Source organism: Molossus molossus, unplaced genomic scaffold, assembly GCF_014108415.1.
Source record: "Molossus molossus isolate mMolMol1 unplaced genomic scaffold, mMolMol1.p scaffold_m16_p_17, whole genome shotgun sequence".
In the NCBI taxonomy this organism is placed as follows: domain Eukaryota; kingdom Metazoa; phylum Chordata; class Mammalia; order Chiroptera; family Molossidae; genus Molossus; species Molossus molossus.
In genome coordinates, this window is record NW_023425352.1 from 25,552,213 (window position 1) to 25,574,084 (window position 21,872).

Here is a 21,872-nt window from a genome sequence, read left to right on the forward strand (position 1 = left end):
TCTGACTTGCTATGATGTAATTGTCTTGATTCGTATATATAGAGGGAAAAAAGGGCAGGTAGAGTCTAAGGTCAACAAGGCATACATCATTGAGGTTATTATTTTTTATTGCTTCTGTTTGATCCTTGGTTCTCCAAGATACAAAAGGAAAACCAAAAAGGTCTAAAATTACCCTCTTCAGACAAAAAAAATAAATATATGCCACATTATTTTAGAATATAGTTATCTTTATATCTCTGTCAGATGGGCATGTCTAATGGGCTATCACTATTATCCTAATTATCAAGATGGAGAATTACATCACAGAGAGACTAAAGAATATCCCTAAGGCTACAAATCAAATTACTGACAAAGTTTGAATTGTAACACAAGTCTCCTGACGGCTAGTCTAGTATTCTTTCTGTAACACAATGAAATGACCTTACAGGACAGAATCAGAAATAGTGGCTGTATCAATGGTCAAGACAATTACTTCTCTATGATTAAGGATTTATAAATGTAAACTACTCTAGGAGAAAGGAAGGAAGGGAAGAAGGAACAGAGAAGAAAGAAGTGAGGAAGGATGAATGGCAAAACTGGAAAGACAACTCAAGGTTGCTGATTTCTTTCCAGTCCTATATAACAAAAAGATTATAGATTAAACTCCCAAAACACTGCTTTGATCAATGTCATTTCTTTTATCAAAAATCTTCAATGGCGCCCTGGCTGGTTTGGCTCAGTGGTTAGAGTGTCGACCTGCGGTCCTGAGAGACCCGGGTTCAGTTCCCGCTAAGGGCGCGTACCTCGGTTGCAGTTTGTCCCCGGCCCTGGTCAGTCGTGCGGGTGGCAGCCACTCGATGTGTTCCTTTCACATCGATGTTTATCTCTCTCTCTCTGTTCCTCTCTCTCCCTCCCACTCTACCTGAACAAAAAAATGGGAAAATGTCCTCGGGTGAGGATAAAAAAAATTTAAAAAAATCTTCAATGGCTATACTTTAAACTCCTATAATTTGGCCCCAACCTACCTGTGGTAGATAGAATAATGGCCTCTCAAAGATATCCATATCCTAATTCCCTTATCCTGTGAATGTTACATAGCAAAGGAAAATTAAGGTAGTAGATGGAATTAAGGTTCCTAATTATCTGACTTTAAATCAGAAGATTATCCTGAATTATCTGAGTATACCCAGTATAATCACAAGGATCCTTAAAAGCAGGAAAGCTCAGAGGCAGAAGTCAGTGTGTCAAAATGATGTGATATGAGAAAGACTCAACTGACCCTTGCTGGTTTTGAAGATGTAAAGGGAGCCATGAGCCAAGGAATGTGGTCAGCCTTTAGAAGCTAAAAAAGGAAAGAAAATAGAATCTTCCCTAAAGCCTCAATAAAGGATCAGAGCCCTGTCAACAAAATTTTAGTTCAGTGAGATTCATTTTGGACTTCTGGCCTCCAGAACTATAAAATAATAAATATATGTTGTTCTAAGACACTAGTTTTGGCTATTTATTACAGCAGCAATAGTAAACTAATATACTACCTTCCTGCTTTATCTCATGTTATCTCTTATAATATGTCATATTCCAACCTAGAATAATACTCACTATGGCTAAACACATTTTGTTTCTTCCTGCCTACTGCTCTGGTCACATTATTTCGCAAGTGCTGACACCTATCAGCAGTTTGCACATCTCAAAATATCACACCATTCTCTAAAGACATACTCAAATATGACCTCTTCTATGTATCCTTCTCTAAATATCACCAAGCATGTATAATCTGACTCTTCCTCTATATTTCTATATCATTTATCTTATCTGCACTACTTCTATAGTGCTCATTACACAATACCATATATATTACAGTTAGACCTGTCTCTTCCTCCAAACTTATCGTGACCACCTAACCACCCATCCAACAAACATTTAATGTATATTTAACATACATTAGAGGGAAAAAAAAACTCGAACAAAGAATGTTAACATCTAATAAAGTTCAAAAAATAAAGAAGGTACTACCAGTGGATAGAACAGAACAAACTTGGCTTACTCTTCCTTCAGTGCCCAAGTAAAGAAATCATACATAGAAAAGGCAGAGAAAGGTACCACAGGAAGAAGGAACAACGTGCAAAGAATGCAAGGAGTGTGGTAGTCACTGAACAGTTCAGTGTGGTTACACTGAATAATGTGAGAACCTGGGGGAGTATTATGGGCTTAACTGTGTCCCCCCAGATTCATATTCAAGACCCTCAGGACCTTAGAATGTGACTATAATTGGACATACGTCTTTAAAGAGGTAATTAAGTTAAAATAAAGTCATCAGAGTGGGCTCTAATCTGAGTGGTGTCTTTATAAGAGGAAATTTGGACATAGACACAGAGAGGAAATGGCCATATAGTTATAACCAATTTAAATATGGGGATGGGCATGAGAGGGTTACAGAAACAAGAACTATAGAGACTTATACACAATTTGCTTCAAATGTTACCATGTCCACTTAATAAACAAGAGAGGCCTCAGAAGAAACCAACCCTGCTGACTCCTTGATCTTGAACTTGTAGCTTCAAGAATTATGAGAAAACAAATGTCTGTGGTACTCTGTCACAGCCATCCTGGAGTAGCACTTTGTTCTGGCAGCCTTAGCAAACTAATTCAGGGACTAAGTATAGAAAGAAAGGCTGGGATATCAGTTTCCTAATTAACATTCTGATTCTGTAATTCAACAATCAGGGACATATCATACTTACCCTAAATCCCCCTGTTGCACACATACCTTGTACAAATTAGGCATTCAGTAAATATTTGTGGAACGAATAAAATGCACATTTTATTACTCTGGTTAATTTGTCCAAATGTATGCTTAACAGGAATGATTCTACAGAGCTCTCATCAATAATGATTTAATTTATGTAACATATATTTTATTTTTTTTAGCCTCAGCCGAGGATATTTTTGCATTTATCTTCAGATAGAGTGGGAGGGAGAGAGGGGGAAAGAGAGAGAGAGAGAAACATCGATGTGAGAGAGACACATCCACTAGCTGCCACCCACACGACCCCAACCGGGGCTGGGGACAAACTGCAACCAAAGTACATGCCCTTAGCAAGAACCAAACCTGGGACTCTCTGGTCCGCGGGCCAATGCTCTAACCACTGAGCAAAACTGGCCAGGGCTGTAACATATATTTTAAAAAATAATTCTGGAAGGTATTCTGAAATTTGAAAAAAAAATGACACTTTTTTCTTTAACTTTACCAATAAACTTTAATTGCCCTGATTTTATAAATCATGCAGAAAATCTTAAGAAATTATAAAAGGAAAGCAACAAAATTTCAAAATTGATCATCTAAACTTCTGAGAATGACAAATTTAGGAACTCATCTGGGAATACTGTCTTTTTTACAAGCTATTCTCACAGCCTGAATGCTGTGTTTGCTCCTGATCCTTCCTCTCCTTTAAGATCCTTCAACCTTTCTCTCCTCTTGAAGCTTTCCCTATTGACTTAAATTTGGTGGTCTTACCCTTTATATACTACATCATAACACTTAGCAGTTGGATATACACCATATTTCATCAATTCTAAGATACACATTTTTTCACGTGAACATCTCCCACATTAGGATACAACTCACAATTGTGCATATTGTAGGATGCACATGCATGAGCAGAAAGTATCAATACCAAGCCCTGGCCAGTTTGGCTCGGCGGTTAGAACGTTGGCCTGCGGTCCGGAGAGACCTGGATTTGGTTCCCACTAAGACCACATACCTTGTCGCGGTGTGTCCCCGGCCCTGGTTGGGTCATGTGGGTGGCAGCCACTCGATGTGTCCCTTTCACGTCGATGCTTCTCTCTCCCTCTTCCTCTCTCCCCCTCCCACTCTATCTGAACAAAAAATGGAAAAATGCCCTCCTTAGGACAGGACAGGACAGGACAGGAAAGGAAAGGAAAGGAAAGGAAAGGATCTAAATACCAAAACTTGCAGAAAGGGTGGTTAGCAGTGTGGAAAAAAAAAATCCACGTAAGTAAAAAGGTGGCTTAAGAATCCAGTAACAATGATTTTTGCTTCTTTTTTTTTTTTTTTTTATCCTCACCCGAGGACATTCTTCCATTTTTTGTTCAGATAGAGCGGGAGGGAGAGAGAGAGAGAGAGAGAAACATCGACGTGAAGGGACACATTGAGTGGCTGCCACCCGCACGACCAACCAGGGCCGGGGACAAACTGCAACCGAGGCACGTGCCCTTAGCGGGAACCGAACCCGGGTCTCTCTGTACCGCAGGCCGTCGCTCCAACCACTGAGCCAAACTGGCCAGGGCGATTTTTGCTTCTTTTATGCATTCTTTCAAAAAATGCTGTATCTTCAAAGTTCTTGATGACACAGTAATTGATACAGGATGGAAAGGCATCAAGGTCAATGACTGAGTCAAGAAATTATTAGAAAGAACTGGACTGTAAATATGAAGTTTTAGGAAAAGCTTAACCAATTTATTTCAACTACATTTTCCTTATGTAAGGAATGATATATGATAAAAGTCTAAGTCTAAAAGTATTCTTTTTTTTTTTTTTATCCTCACCCGAGGACATTTTTCGATATTTTGTTCAGATAGAGTGAGAGAAAGAGAGAGAGAGAGAGAGAGAAACATCGACGTGAGAGCGACACAGCGAGTGGTTGCCACCCACACGACCCAACCAGGGCCGGGGACAAACTGCAACCAAGGTACGTGCCCTTAGCGGGAACCGAACCCGGGTCTCTCCGGACCGCAGGCCAACGCTCTAACCGCTGAGCCAAACCGGCCAGGGCTAAAAGTATTCTTTTAATATGTATAAAATTAAAATCATAAAGGTAAGCATTGTGTGTAAGTTTCAATTTCTTCTTTCTTAGTGATACATAAACACAATAATGGCATTTTTAATTCAATGAAACCTGGAGATTTGAATTCTAGTGCCAACTCTGGCACTACCTTAGCTAAGTAAGTAACAACTTTTTTTAGGCCTTAGTTATCTTACATATAAAATAAAAAGGCTAGACTACATTATGTTATAGGTCCCTCTCAATGCTAACATTCCGCTTTTTTTAAAGAAAGATTTGTTTAGTTCTATCTTTTAGACAAATTAAAGTTTTAGTTCTTAGTCCCTAAAGTTCAAGGGCTGTGATATAATCCTAGTTCAGCTCTTAAAAGGGAATAATAAAAACATTTTTGTGGGTACTTTTACTTAAACACAATTAAACATAATAAATCACTCTAAACTAGTTATTGCTATAACAAATTTTTTTTTTTAAATTCTTCACCCGAGGATATTTTTCTTCTTATTATCAGATAGAGTAGGAGGAAGAGAGGGTGAGAAAGACAGAGAGAAACATCAATGTGATAGAGCCACATTGACTGGTTGCCTCCCACATGACCCAACCAGGGCTGGAGATGAACCACAACCGAGGGATGTGTCCTTGACCACAATTGAACCTGTGACTCATTGGTCCACGGGCTGATGCTCTAACCATTCAGCAAAACCGGTCAGGGCATAGCTATAACCAATTTAAATATGGGGGCACAAGGGGGTTTCAGGGACAAGAACAATAGAGACTTGACCATAAGTTGCCTCAAATATTACCATGTCTACTTACATAATTATTTATAGAATTAACCCATATAATCAATTCTCAATTACATAGGTTAGGTTACTCAAGCCCTTTGGTTATATTTTTTCTCTTCTACTGTTATCTTGTGGCTACTTAACTGCTTATTAATTCACTTTCCACTGAAGAAAAGCAACTTTAAATTTTACTATTTACTATAAACTTTGATAAAGATTTTGTTGGAAAACAAGCTTAAGCTATAAACAGTAAGGTTTATGGATTATCTGAATTTGATTCTAAGGTCTACCACAGAAACTTGAGAATAACAGCCAAGAATGTTTCATATTGGTCTGAATGTTAAAGTGTTTTACCAATTTAAACTCCCATCTTTGGCAGATATCAAAATAACACTATTTTTTTTTTTAAAGTATTTCCGGTCTTTTCAAACTTCTCATGTCCTAAGTTAAAACATGCAAAAAGAGTTCCCTAAAAAGATAATACTACAGCCCTGGCTGGTTTTGCTCAGCAGTTAGAGCATCAGTCCACGGACCAGTCATAGGCTCTATTCTGGTCAAGGACACATACCTAGGTTGCACGTGTAGATGATCAACCTTGAGCAGTGCAGAGACACAGGGCAAAATGTTCCTGTGCTGTGGATGGAAAGCAGCTGGCTACCATGGTAAGCGGCACCTCAGCGATCTGTCCCCTACACAGCCGGGAGGTCCCACCATTTTGGAAGATCCCAGGTGTTCCCTGGGAGGAGGAAACAGGGAGCAGCTAGGGCCAAGAGACCTGAGTCCAGCAGGGTACCTTGTACCATTGGTCCAGTGGACTCAGCTGTGTCAACATGGTCAGCACACAGTAGCAGCACTATCGAGGTGCCTGCTGTAGTAGCCAAAACTGGCTGGGAACCGTAGCCCCAACCCCAATAGCAGTGGCGGCTCACCCAGCCTCACAGCAGCACTAGCTCTAGCTTGGGAGCCCGGGATCTCCCCCGACAGCAACAGTGACTGGGCAGGAATAGAGCCCCCCCCCCCAACTCCAACAGGCATTAGCAGCTCAGATTGGCAGCTGAAAGCCATCCCCAGTGGCATCAGCAAAGGCTGACCAGAGCACTGCCCTAGCCCAAACAGCAGGGCTAGGGCAGCTAAGACCTGCCCCTGAAAACTGCAGTAGTAGAGCTGGAGCGGAGCCCCTCCCCTCAGCAGCAGAAAAATCCCAGGTGCAGAGGATCCTCAGCCCCCAACAGCAGTAAAGGATTGGAACCTGAGAACACTGCTTGGCAGCGGCAGCAGTAGCAGTGCCAACCGGGAGCTAACACTTGCCCCCAGCAGTGAATGATCAGGAGCTGAGCCCCATCAGGCAGCAGGGTACCCAAGCAGCACCCCAGCTGGACCCACGTTCCCCAGCAGTGTACCAGAGGGACCCACAAACCCCAGTAGCGTGCCAATAGAACCCACACACCCCAATAACATACTAGTGGAAACCCACACACCCCAGAACATACCAGCGGGACCATGCACCCCAGGCAGCAGCAGCACATATCGGCAGCTGAGAACCATGTCCAGGAGCATCAGCAGAAGCTGAGCAGGAACAGTGCCCCAGCCCAAGCAGCAGTAAGTCTTGGGGAGCCGAGACCTGCACAACAGACCAATACCAGCTGCCAGGTGTCAATCGTCCAGGACTCACAGTAGGCAAGAGGTGCCAAACACCAAAATTGGACGGGAGGCACAGCAGCCTCAGTTGATACACACCGACCTGCCTACACACTCCAACATCCCTCACCGGGCTTAGAAGTACCAGATTGCTAAAATGGTGAGACAAAGAAATGACACTCAAATAAAAAATAGGGAGGAATCACCAAAAATGGAACTACAGGAACTAGAAGAAAGCAGCTTGTCAGATAAAGAATTCAAAGCAATGAATTATAAGGGGGCTCAAACAATTTGGTGAGAACTACAAGCAACTTAATAAGAATTATGAAGAGCTCACTGGGAACTACTTCAACTTAAAAAAAGAGGTAGAAGCTATGCATAAAAATCAAGAGGAAATAAAGAATGACATAGCTATTATAAAAAATACCTTAGCCCTGGCCAGTTTGGCTCAGTGGTTAGAGCGTCGGCCTGCGGTCTGGAGAGACCCGGGTTCGGTTCCCGCTAAGGGCACGTACTTCGGTTGCAGTTTGTCCCCGGCCCTGGTTGGTCATGCGGGTGGCAGCCACTCGATGTGTCCCTTCACGTCGATGTTTCTGTCTGTCTCTCCCTTCCTCTCTCTCCCTCCCACTCTATCTGTACAAAAAATGGAAAAATATCCTCAGGTGAGGATAAAAAAAAAAAAAAATACCTTAAAGGGTTCAATAGTAGATTAGAAGAAGCTGAAGACTGAATCAGCAACTTAGAAGACAAGGTAGGAAAAAACACCCAAATAGAGTAGCAAATGGGGGAAAAAATTAAAAAGCAGAAGGAGAGTTTAAGAGAGCTGTGGGACAATACAAAACATAACAACATTCACATTTTAGGAGTACCAGAAGGAGAAGAATCAGAGAAAGGAATAGAGAAACTGTCTGAAGAAATTATGACAGAAAACTTCCCTAAATTGATGAAGGAAAAAGTCACACAAGTCCAGGAAAAACAGAGAGTCCCAAGCAAGATAAACATGAAAAGACCCACAGCTAGACACATCATAACAAAAATGGCAAACATTAAATACAAAGAAAGAATCTTAAAGGAAGCAACAGAGACACAGAAAGTTGCCTACAAGGGAGCTCCCATTAGACTGACAGCTGTTTTCTCAATAAACACACTGCAGGCCAGAAGGGAGTGGCATGAAGTGTACAAAGTAATGCGAGGCAAGAGTCTGAATCCAAGACTACTCTATCCAGCAAGGCTATCATTCAAAATTGAAGGAAAAATAAAGAGCTTCATGGATAAAAAGAAAAAAAAAAGCTAAGAGAATTTACCACCACCAAACCAGCATTGCAAGAAATGCTGAAGGAACTGTTGTAAGAAGAAGAAAGAGAGAGAAAGAGGAACAAATAAAAGAAAAGAAAAGAAAAATGGCAACTAATAACTATCAATAATAATCTTAAATGTAAATGGCTTAAATGGACAATCAAAAGACACAGGGTAGCCCTGGCCGGTTTGGTTCAGCGGTTAGAGCATCGGCCTGCAGTCCTGAGAGACCCGGGATCGGTTTCCGCTAAGGGCGCGTACCTCGGTTGCAGTTTGTCCCCGGCCCTGGTCAGTTGTGCGGGTGGCAGCCACTCGATGTGTTCCTTTCACATCGATGTTTCTCTCTCTCTCTCTGTTCCTCTCTCTCCCTCCCACTCTACCTAAACAAAAAATGGAAAAATGTCCTCGGGTGAGGAAATAAATAAATAAATAAATAAATAAATAAATAAATAAATAAGACACAGGGTAGTCGAATGGATAAGAAAACATGACCCATATATATGCTGTCTACAAGAGACCCCACCTAACAACAAAAGACTGACAACAGAATGAAAGTGAAGGGATGAAAAAAATTTTTCCAAGCAAATGAAAATGAAAAAGAAGCTGGTGTAGCAATACTCATATCTGACGAGATAGACTTCAGAACGAGGGCCATAATAAGAGACAAAGAAGGTTACTATATAATATTAAAAGGAACAATCCAACCAGAGGATATAAACCTAGTAACCATATGGGAGCACCAAAATACACTTAAAAACTTCTGGAGGACTTCAAGGGAGAGATCAGTAGCAATACGATCTTAGTGGGTGACTTTAACACCCCACTGATACCACTGGATAGATCTTCCAGACAAAAGCTTAACAAGGACATAGAGTCCTTAAATGGAGACCTAGATCAGTTGGACTTAATTGATATATACAGAACATTTCACCCCAAAGCTGCTGAATATACATTCTTCTCAAGTACACAAGGAACATTCTCAAAGACAGACCACATGTTAGGACACAAAGTAAGTCTCTACAAATTCAAAAAGACTGAAATCAGATCACAATGGTATGAAACTAGAACTCAATTACAACAAAAACATTCGAACACTTAGAGGCTAAATAGCATGTTATTAAACAACGAATGAGTTACAACAAGATCAAGGAAGAAATTAAAAACTTCGTGAAAACCAATGAAAATGAACACACAACAAAACAAAATCTATTGGACGCAGCAAAAGCAGTCCTGAGAGGGAAGTTCATAGCACTACTGGCCTACCCCAAGAAATAAGAAAAATTCCTAATCGACTCTCTAACCCTACAACTTAAAGAACTAGAAAGAAAACAAAAAGAAAAACCCAGAGCAAGTAGAAGGAAAAAAAATATATATAGTAAAGGTCAGAGCAGAAATAAATGCCATAGAGACTAAAAAACAATTCAAAAAAATTAATGAAACAAAAAGCTGGTTCTTTGAAAAGATAAACAAGATCAATGGACCTTTAGCCAGACTCACCAGAAAACAAAAAGAGAGGAGCCAAATAAACAAAATCAGAAACAAAAGAGGAGAAGTAACAACTGACAGCACAGGAATACAAAGGATCATCGAAACATACTATGAACAATTATACACCAACAAACTGGGCAATCTAGGCGAAATGGACAAATTTCTAGAAACACACACAAGGTCCCAAAACTGAACCTGGAAGAGACAGAAAACTTGAACAGACCAATAACAACAAAGGAAACTGAAGATGTAATTAAGAAACTCCCAGCAAACAAAAGCCTAGGCCCGATGGCTTCACGGGAGAGTTTTACTGAACATTCAAAGAAGATCTAATACACATTCTCCTCAACCTATTCCAAAAAATCCAAGAAGACAGGAGACTTCCAAACTCATTTTATGAGGCCAGCATAATCCTAATTCCAAAACCGGATAAAGACACTACAAAGAAAGAAAACTACAGGCCAATATCCCTGATGAACACAGCCAAAATCCTTAACAAAATATTAGCAAATCGGATCCAGCAATACATCAAAAAAATTATTCACCATGACCAAGTGGGATTCATCCCAGAGATGCAAGGATGGTACAATACTCGCAAACCAATAAATGCGATACACCACATAAACAAATGAAAGATAAAAACATGATCATATCAATAGATGCTGAATAAGCATATGAAAAAATTCAGAACCCATTTCTGATAAAAACGCTCAGCAATGTGGAAATAGAGGGATCATATCTCAACATAATAAAGGTCATATATAAAAAACCTACAGCCAACATTACTCAATGGGCAAAAACTAAAAGCATTTCCCTTAAGAACGGGAACAAGACAGGGATGTCCACTTTTGCCACTCATTTAACACAGTACTGGAAGTCTTAGCCACATCAATTAGACATGAAGAAAAAATAAAGGGGATCCAAATTGGAAAGGAGGAAGTGAAACTGTCACTATTTTCAGATGATATGATACTGTACATAGAAAACCCTAAAGAGTCCACCAACAATCCACTATACTTAATAAACTTGGCAAAGTAGCAGGATACAAAATTAACATCAAGAAATCGACGGCATTCTTGTACACCAATAATGAACTCACAGAAAGAGAAACTTAAACAATCCCATTTATCATCGCGGCAAAAAAATTAAGATACCTAGGAATAAACTTAATCAAAGAAGTAAAGGATCTCTTCACAGAAAACTATAGGTCATTGAAAAGAGAAATAGAGGAAGATATAAAAAAATGGAAGCATATATCATGTTCATGGATTGGTAGAATTAACATAATTAAAATGTCCATACTATCTACCCAAAGCTATCTATAGATTCAATGCAATTCCCATCCAAATACCAACAATATACTTCACAGAACTAGAACAAATACTCCAAAAGTTTATATGGAACCAAAAAAGGCCCCAAATAGCCACAGCAATCTTGAAAAAGAAGAACAAAATAGGAGAAATCACAATACCAGATATCAGGTTATACTACAAAGCCACTGTAATCAAAACAGCCTGTTACTGGCATAAGAACAGGCACATAGATCAATGGAACAGAGAACCCAGAAACTGACCCAAGACAATATGCTCAATTAATATTTGACAAAGGTGGCAAGAGCATACAGTGGAGTCAAGATAGCCTCTTTAATAAATGGTGTTGGAGAAATTGGACAGCTACATGCAAAAAAATGAAGCTAGACCACCAACTTACACCATACACAAAAATAAACTCAAGATGAATAAAAGACTTAAATGTGACTCATGAATTCATAAAAATTCTATAAGAAAATGCAGGCAACAAACTTTCAGACATCATACGCAGCAGAATTTTCACTGATACAACACCTAAGGCAAGAGAAACAAAGGAAAAAATGACACAAGGAACTACATCAAACTAAAAAGCTTCTGCACAGCAGAAGAAACAAAAATCAAAATGGAAAGGGAACACACTATATGGGAGAGCATAAATGCCAATGATACATCAGATAAGGGGTTAATGTTCAAAATATATAGTGTACTCACACAACTCAACAAAAGGAAGACAGAGAATCCAATTAAAAAATGGGCAGAGGACCTAAAGAGACACCTCTCCAAATAGAACATACAAATGGCCAAGAGACATATGAAAAAATGTTCAATGTCACTCATCAGAGAGATGCAAATTAAAACAACTATGCCCTGGCCGGTTTGGCTCAGCAATTGGAGCGTTGGCCTGCGGACCAGAGAGTCCCAGATTTGGTTCCCACTAGGGACAAGTACCAAAAAAAACCCAAAAACTTTAAAAACAACTATGAGGTTATCACTTCACACCTGTCAAACAACAAGTGCTGGTGAGGGTGTGGAGAAGGGGGGACCCTGGTACACTGCTGGTGGGAATGCAGACTGGTGCAGCTACTATGGAAAAACACTATGGCGTTACTTCAAAAAATTAAAAATTGAACTGCCATTTGACCCAGTGATCCCACTTCTAGGAATATACCCTAAGAAACCTGAAACACCAATCGGAAAGAATATATGTACCCCTATGTTCATGGCAGCACTATTTACAATAGCTAAGATCTGGAAACAGCCCAAGTGCCAATCAGTAGACGAGTGGATAAAAAAGCTGTGGTACATGCACACAATGGAGTACTATGCAGCTGTAAGAAAGAAATATCTCTTATCCTTTGAGACGACATGGAGGAACCTGGAAAGTATTATCCTAAGCGAAACAAGCCAAGCAGAGAAAGACAAATATCATATGATCTCACTTATCTGGAATATAATGAACTAAACAAACTCATGAACAAAACAGACCCAGAGACATAGAAGTAGGGTACAGACTGACATTCCTCATAAGGGAGGAGGAGGGAAGGGATAAACCACAGAACTTATATGCATGTATGTATAACCGATGGACATAGACAACAAAGCTGGGGACAGGGCGGGGGAGAGGGATGGGAAGGAGGGTGTCAATAGGGGAAAAAGGAGACACATCTACAACAAAAATAAATAAATAAAAATTGGGAAAAAAGAAAGCTACAATGATGAGACATGTAGAGTGCCCCAACAATTGATTCAGATAATTTACTGACCCCCATCCCAGAGGATAAATTTCAGAGCTCTAGCTCTCTCCTATGAATGGTAATGTAGACACATGGATAGGCAGGGACTAAGCAAATATCCTGGATTGACAGATCAGGCTCCTATTCAGACAGGACAGAAAGGTTAACGTGGTAGACTGATATTGCATCTTTAGAAGATGCTATATAGATCTACTAAATAGTAAAAATGCTGTAGTAGACAAAATTTATAGTCAAGAGGAAGAATGAGAAGGCAGGGAGACATATTTGTATTTCCTCTTCCTCCCAGTATGATTGGAAAGACTAGATGGAGAGATACTATTGATGAAGTAGAAAGGCAAAACTAGACTAGCCTGAAATAGTAATAAAACAGTCCAACAGGTGGATGCTTCCCAAACTAACCTTGATAACTTAACCCAGGTTTTGCTATGATAGTCAGTGACAATGGCTATCCATCAGACCTAAGAAAAATTACAAACAAATTTATTGCCCTTCCACTTCTTATTTCTGTAGTCCCTGACCCACTTTTTCCTAATCTCCCTTTAGATACCTAAAACCCTGTATCACACACAGACTTGTTCTCTCACATCAAAATTGTTCCTTGTTTATTACTTGATAGAATATTAGTGCCTACCTGTCCCTCTCAGCAACAGGCAATAGATATGTACTTCTGACCTTCAAAATGCAGTCTCAGATCCAGTGGTTTAAGAAACAAGTCAGTCTTGTTCCAGGAAGGCAATATAATATAGTATGACCCATCATCTGAAGGATCAGAAATAGAGTCTTCTTGGTGCTTTAAGCCTATTATCTAGTATGCCTGGGCAATCCCTGGGGCTTTTCCTTAACAATCTCAGCCACAATACTTTTTGTATAAGCTGCTGATTACCACTTAAATTTCCTCTGTCACAAATCTAGGCCTTATTTCAAACTTACTATACCTCCCCACACTCTAGCCCCAAAGTTATCACAACAAAAAAGTCTAAATTTAAATATATTTATACTGTTGGCTACCCACTTCAACAGTCAGGCCAACAGATGAGTCACTCTTTTTCTCCCTACCACTCCATCCCAAAGCCCAATATGCCTAGAAGCCAGCCAGCATGCCTACAATAACCTTTCATAAAACAATAAATGAATTCAAATCAAAGTAAGGGTGAGATTTAATTCTCCCAAAAAGTATGCTACTATCTTTAACCAAGCTTTTTAACACAAATATATTTTTAATTTTTGTATCTAGTTGTCTATTTTTTTCCTGATGAGGGTAGGATATGGTTCTCTTTGCCAACCCTACCATTTCCTCTCCTTGCTATGGTCACTAAATAGCAAATTAATTAAATGAATAAACATTGTGAGTAACATCACTGCTCCTATCCCATCTGCCCTAAACACACCCCACAGACCACATTTCATGGGGCTCACTGAAGTAAAAACACTGCCAGGGACAGAGTAAGTACATCAGGAATCTCTGAAGCTTCAGATAAGAATCCTTCCTTTTAATGACAATGTAGGCCCCAAAATGTTTATCCCTTTCTTTAGTTTTGAGAAAAGGCGTAAGAAATTAAAACGCTGCTGGTTTGAATATAGATTCAGAGGGAAAAAATATTATGCAACAAACCTAACAAAACTCAGAGGGAGAGTTTTAATTTTAGGAGTTGCTGAGTTTAAAAAATAACCACAAACTATGAACAATGGAATCTTCTTAATGTTCTTAATGTTCCCTCATTCCACGTGAACCAGAGACCTAGTCATTATCCATGGATGAAATGAACAATAAACAGAGTATATAATTCAATCAGATTCTTCTCTGAATGTCCCAAGTGATTACATTAGAATACACAGCAGCTAGAAGGTGGGTCTTTAAATCCCCACTTAGGCAATCAATAACATGTTAATTCAAACATTTTAATAAAAATATGCTATATAAGTCTGTTAACATGAGCTGGAACTATTAACAAAAGATAATGATATCCTACTAATCTTCCTACCAATAAGTTTGCTGATCAGTAGAGGCACAGGGGCTATGGAAGTTTTAGCTAGACAATGATAATTTCTTTGTTCTTATACCAAGATCTCAGAAGGTTAAAAGAGGTCATGCCAACAACCTTTTCTTTATCTATTACCAAATTAAGTCTCTGGGTATTTCATACCATGGCTTTAGGAAATTAAGTGTGCTCTACAGAGACTCATCAAGAGTTGCAGTTCTGGGAGCTCAATAATGACCTAGCTATGCTCTCTACCCTCCTTAGGCAGTTTTAGAGGTTCAAACATCACAGGAAACTGCTTCCCATACCAATGGCTGCCACACCCTGCTCTACAACATACTTCCCTGCCTATTAGAAGTATTAGACAAACCTCCATATGTCTAGCCATTGTCAACAAAGAAACAGGCCAGCTGGGAAAAGAGCCAAAAATCTTTGGTTGGCAAGTTTTCAAGGTAGGTAGACACTCTGGTTTAACCTTTAATAAAGTATGTTTGGAGTAATATAAATAATAAATTAAGTGTGATAGTAATCAAAGGACTATTAATGTTACTGGATTTTTGACATCTTTTAATAACATTATTATTACATCTTTTAAAACCCAAAGCACAGGAGAGTAAAGTTTAAAGTTGGATCTGCTTTAACATTCTCAATCCATCTCCTCCTTTGTTGCTCTCATCTATCCTCATCACTCCAAGCACCTCCCAAGATACCCAAACACAATACCCAGGCACTGGCTGTGTATTCAGCTTAAAACGCTACATACTCCATTTTCTGCCATTCCCAGGTTTCAATGCTAGTGTTCTCCCTGACTATAGTACTATGCTCCTCAAAATACTGAGAGATTGTCTAAAGTCTTTTGCACCTATTCTAAATCATGTTAAGACCTGAAAAACAGTTATCCACCTGAATGCCCTGCCCCCTCAATACTAAAGCTATATCCCTAAGCTACCACACAAAATCAATGTTCTAGCACCAATGATGGTTTTTTAAATTGTTGTTTAAAGAAAGGAAGGAGAAACATTGATGTGAGAGAGAAACACCAATCAGCTACCTCCTGCACATACCCTACTGAGATTGAGCCTCAACCCAGGCATATATCCTGAAGTAGAATTGAACCATTGCCTTCTTGGTGCATGGGACAATGCTCAACCCACTAAACCACACTGCCCAGGCTGATGTTTTGAAAGCATCTGGAGGCCACCCTAAAAAGGAAAAGAGGTGCCCTGCTGGTAGGTGTGGACGCAAACACCTTCCAAGAGTGAGGAGGAATTGCTTGCTATTGGAAAGTCAGTTCTGTCCAATGGGCTGATTGCTTCAGTCTCATGTATCTTTCATATTCATGTGATCATGTTTCTGTACTTCTAGTTCAACTGTCAGAAACAAAAAATTCATCACATATTTAAAAGGCTCTTTGGAATCACTCAAATAAAACTCTATGCTATAGGTGAGGAAGTGGTCTGGTAGGAAAAAAAACATGAACACTGGATTAAGCAGAATTAGACTGTAATCCTGATTCTGCTTTTACTAAAGGTTTGACCACTAAGTTTCAATGTCCTCATTTATAAAATTGGGGATTTTATAGGAAAATAGTTTTTTTCCACTTCAGGCAAAGGTTATGTGAATCCATGATAAAGAATTTAAATGTTGTATGTCTAAATTAAGAAAATGAAAAGACTGAACTAATTTTTAAGATGTCTTCAAATATCTAACATTTTTTATTTATGAACTCTAATAGCCAGCATGTCATTATTCACTTCTACTTTCTATATGGACTCAACAATCACTGATTCCTTATTTTAACTCAGCATAAACTCCTTAAAAAACAATCATACCTTCATTTTACTCTTCCCTTCTCTAATTTTTTCACTCTACAGTGTCTCAAAACATCTGAACATCTACTGGAAAAATAAAATATGAACAATAATAAACTGTTTTTCTTCCCTCAAATATGCCTGTGTAGAATATATCCTGTCAAAACAGAAAAGCCTCTTTGAAGAAGTTTCTCTCTGTACTTCCTCAACAGATAACCAGTATCCATTAAACTCATCTTTAATCTTTTCACTAAGATCACTCAGGACTTGGCTATTATAGATATCACTCAATTCTGTATATTTTATTTTTTAAAGATCTACCAGTTATTCTTTTCTGAATCTACAATCCTGTAAGTTTATTGTAGGAACACATACATTGGATGTAAATGAGGGAATGTATACAAAGTCTATAGAATTAACCCCCAAATCCCAAGTTCTATGAATCTACAACTTATCTAAGCAAGCATCAAGCAATTTCCACAAAACATACCTTTTGTAGAAGACGTGGATCCAGACAGTCACCATCATCATTAAACATGGACTCCCAGCTCTCCTCAGTAGCAGCACTTCCCTCCATGTGAGAAGTTTCAGTCACTTTCGGCTCCATGGATGTCTCTATAGAAACTGATTCTATACCAGGAAAGGATATACCAAATTTTATATTCTCTGAGCCATCTTTCTCTTTTGTTTTGAACTCTTCAGCAGTTTTCAGTTCACGCAATGCTTCTGTTACATCACCAGTACAATCTAGATCACTGCCCAAGGCACTATCTGAAAGTACTTTTGTCCCATTTAACATACAGAGTTCAGAGTCCAAAGAGGTGTTACAATTACTATCAGCAATCTTCTTTATAGGCAAGGACGAAGCACAATCTGATGAGCTCTCTATCAACTTTCCTGTTGACTCTGTGAAACTAGATGAAATACTCTCAGCATAAGTATCTGAGCAAGCAGTGAGGTTGCTTAAGTTTTCAGGGTCATTCCCACTTCTAGCTACATGAAAAGGGGCTATATCTGTACTCATTTCTAAATATTTTGAGGAACTAGTGTTGCTATAGGCCTCATCAGCTATTCTAACTGCAACAACACAAGGGCTGTCTACAGTTATTCGATCAGACACAGTATCTGTGATGTCCATCAGACATGCCTTATTTGTAATGTCACCTACACTCTTAAACCCATTACCTGTATCTGTTTCATGAGCAAGGGCAGCTGTATCAGAAGGTTCATACTTTACACATAACTCATCAGCAGTGGTGTCATTCTCCTCACACTCTCTAATCATTGCTGGATCAAAAATGCCATTTGTACCCTCTAATTTGTTGACTGAAGTCATTTTATGAGAGACGTGACCCACTGTCTCAGGAATGGAATCTATACCTTTCTGACCCAACATGAAATCTATTCTGCTGGCTGTATCACCAACATTCTCAGCTTCAGAGTCTACAAAAGTTTGACCAGTGACACCATCTGGACTTCCAGGAACAGGAATAGTGGTGATGCCTCCACTGCCAAGCTTCAACATTCCACCTGAAGTTAGCATGCCTTGTTGCACAATTTCAGAATCAGAGCTTAGTTTTACTGGTGTAATCATATTCTCAGGTCTCAAAACAGAATTTAAAATTCCAGGAAACTGATATTGTATCTCTATAACCTTGGCATTATTTTCAATTCTGCTTTCTAAATTTCTGTTTTCAAATGTTTCCCCACTTGGTTCGAGCCTATTGAAATCATAGAATTCCATATTTTGGAATGGTTTATTTAAAATTGGAGCCTCACTGATTTCTGAACCACACTGAGATAGAAGCAACCTCTCATGTCCTGTCACATCTATGGCTTCAACCTCTAACCTCTCCACCTTCTGTGGTTTAAAATGTCTTTGTAAAGGTATACTAGGTTCAATCCCACAATTTAGGACTCCTTGCTGATGTCCTTGGCATAGTATTTCTTTGGATTCTGTGGCTCCCCTGTTGGTACAAACCCTATCTTCACTGTTTTCTTGAAGGCATGTGTCTTTTCTTAATTTTGTTGAAGATTTCTTTCCTTCCCTATGACTATGCTCCTTTTTATCAGGATAAATACTTAGTCTTTGAGCCTTAGCTTTTTCTTTAAAGATCTCCTTTTGGGAGAGACAATCTTCTTTTTGTTCTTCTTTTACCACAGAGTCAGGTGGACCACAGCTCTTTTCCTCATCCCCTGTCTTGAGGAGTAGTACACCCCTTCGAGCCCTAGGCACATAAAGTGCCATGTCAGGCCTTCTGGCTCGAACTTTGCATCGCACTGCTTCCTGCTGCATGGCACCACCACAATCTGCAAGAAAAAGAGAACGGTTTAATTACCAAAAAACTAATTGCAATGTATTAAACCAAGAGATTTTTTCAAAGGAGAGGGCCTACTAATCCATCCTACAGAAACCCTCAAGTTAAAAGAAAATCTGCCATAAAATAATTACTGCAATCAGGTAAGTAACTAATAAAAGTAAATTCCAAAGCAATTCATGAGCCCATGAATTTTATCCATATATCCTTTCTTCATACTTCCCAAATCTTTTACCTCTACCTCCCAAGTGTTCTCTACTTTATGAACAAATAGCCTTCTTTGGGGCTGAATTAAAACAGATTAGTAGAACAGTGATTTTCATCTATCAAGTACTCATAAAACACAACCATCTCCATATTCTAGGAGCTCATAATTTACATTAAACAGTATACTCAAGGAGGACCCCTAAAAACACATTTGCCCAACATAAATATACATATATAAATATAACTTTTAAAAAAATAGTAACTTAAATAACTTGATGTGGGCTAGAAAATAAGACAACTAATCAGGAACTACTTTTGAACTACAATTTTTAGGAAGAAATAGGTAGTGGGAGAGAGAAAACCATTATCCTATTAATACTATTTAATCAAGTGATCTACTATAAATTTTTCTTCCTTCCAGCAGCAATAAAACAGGTCTGGGTAGAATGAAGGAGGGTGGAGGCCAAGCAATGTGATGAGACAACTCACATTAGTAACTTCCTGACAATCTGCACCACGGTTGCTCAATGGAATTTATGAAGAGGAAAACTTTTACAAAACTTAAATAAACCTTTTACCAATCTACAAAATATAAAGAAATGTGCTAGACAGTTTCATAGTGAGTAATTCTTTAAAAAAAAAAAAAAACACGTAAAGTAGTTATTAGGCTGTCCAGAGAATAAGGAGGTGCTACACATAGCAAAAACAAACAAAAAAAAAAACAGCCATACACAATCTGAAGTACCCACTGTTAAAATTTCACCACATACATTTCAAAGGAATGTATCAAAGGAAAGAGATAGGAAGAGGAAAAGAAAGGCTAACAAATCCTGTCCACACTATTCCAGATCCCTAAAATTTCACCTGATTCAGAATACTTCCTCAGTAAAGGAGCTCTGCTCTCATGGCACAGGCTATTTTCTTTTCAGTCTACGTATATACCTTAACTCTGATCCCCAAGTGTCCTGAGTGATCTTCTTGTCCCTTTTCTCTTTTGATGTCTTAATCATCTAGTTCACCAATCTTTGTGGATTTTCTTTCTAACTTTGCATTTGTGGAAGAATATAACTACAATGAACCATGCCAGGATTTTTTTTAAACGCCTACCTTTCAAAGATAGAAGTACAAACATGTATTCCATTGGAGGATATGCCCTAGACACGGTGTATTTTGATCTCAGTTAGCAAAGCATTTGACAAAATACATTATGATGAACTTGTATATAAGATGGTAAAATGTGAGCTACTTAACAGAACTGGTAGGAAGACTCAAAACAAAAAGTAATGATAATGGATAGAAGTGAATTTGGAGAAGGTTAAACTATGTCCCCACAACCCTTTGAAATTCAACATTTTAAACAATAATATGACTAAATAATAGATACTGAGTGTTTACCAAATCTGCAAATGACACAAAATAAATAGGATTAGTAAATATCAAAAATTGTAAAATTACAATTTAGTATCATTTCTACAATCTGGAATGCTGTGCTGAAAGTAATACAAAGACACAAGGGCCCTGGCTGGTTTGGCTCAGTGGTTAGAGCGTTGGCCCACGGACCAGAGAGTCCCGGGTTCTGTTCCCACTAAGGGCACATACTTTGGTTGCAGTTTGTCCCCGGCCCCAGTTGGGGTCGTGTGGGTGGCAACCAGTCGATGTGTCTCTCTCACATCGATGTCTCTCTCTCTCTCTTCCTCCCTATCTCCCTCCAACTCTATCTGAAGATAAATGCAAAAATGTCCTTAGGTGAGGATAAAAAAAAAAAAAAAGACATACCATTGAATAAAACCACGATCTGCTTTGGGTTAAAAGGAATCTAACACAGAAGACTTGACTTGTATACAATTTGCACACAAAAAAATCTAAAGGTTTTTACTTCATCTACAAAGTCAGTAAGAACCAACCAAAAGATTGTGATGTAGAAGTCTTAGGTTACAGTCTGGAAAAGATACCATACAATGTATGGTTAAAGGAAGTAAAGGTATATACTTCTTGCCCAAAGAGGTCTAAATAGAAACATCCCAGCTACCTTCATTCCTAATAGGTTGCTCTACAGAACAAAATTTCTCTTCTATGTTTCTATATTTCTCCTGAAGTCAGTACTAGAACCAACTAGAATTTTTTTTAAAAAAGCTTAGCTCAATATAAAAAGAACTCTACTTCTAGAGTTCTCCAACACTATTTTTAGGTAATAAACTATGCATCTAGAATAATTTAAATAGTCTGTATGACTGATACACTAGACGAAGAATTTATGTCTGTAAAACAGATTGGTCTGGATTAATTTTCAACATTCTTTAAACTAAATTCTATGACTCTATTTCTCATCAATAACAGACATATATCAAAGGCTTCAAATTTAAAATCATTATGTGCTACAGCTAATGACTTAAATCTCTTTTTTTTTTCTTAGTTAATGTTCACATATTGTCATAATACAATGTCCTAAAGCTGAATAACAGAATAATAAATTTGTTATTATCTATTTCCTTCTAAAACACTGAATTC

General features: G+C 38.6%; 1 protein-coding gene across 8 annotated transcripts in view; it reads right to left on the reverse strand.

The window, feature by feature from the left end:
• R3HCC1L (R3H domain and coiled-coil containing 1 like) overlaps window positions 1-21,872 on the reverse strand; it is an 86,223-nt gene that overhangs the window by 20,427 nt on the left and 43,924 nt on the right. For 7 of the 8 annotated variants that reach the window (XM_036264775.1, XM_036264772.1, XM_036264776.1 and 4 more), the window contains one exon: window positions 17,330-19,149. In XM_036264775.1, coding sequence (XP_036120668.1) covers window positions 17,330-19,135 — 1,806 coding nt within the window. In that variant the 5' untranslated portion in view covers window positions 19,136-19,149. Of the gene's footprint in view, window positions 1-17,329; window positions 19,150-21,872 lie in introns of those variants that run through there. The other variant, XM_036264777.1, reaches the window with a different exon arrangement.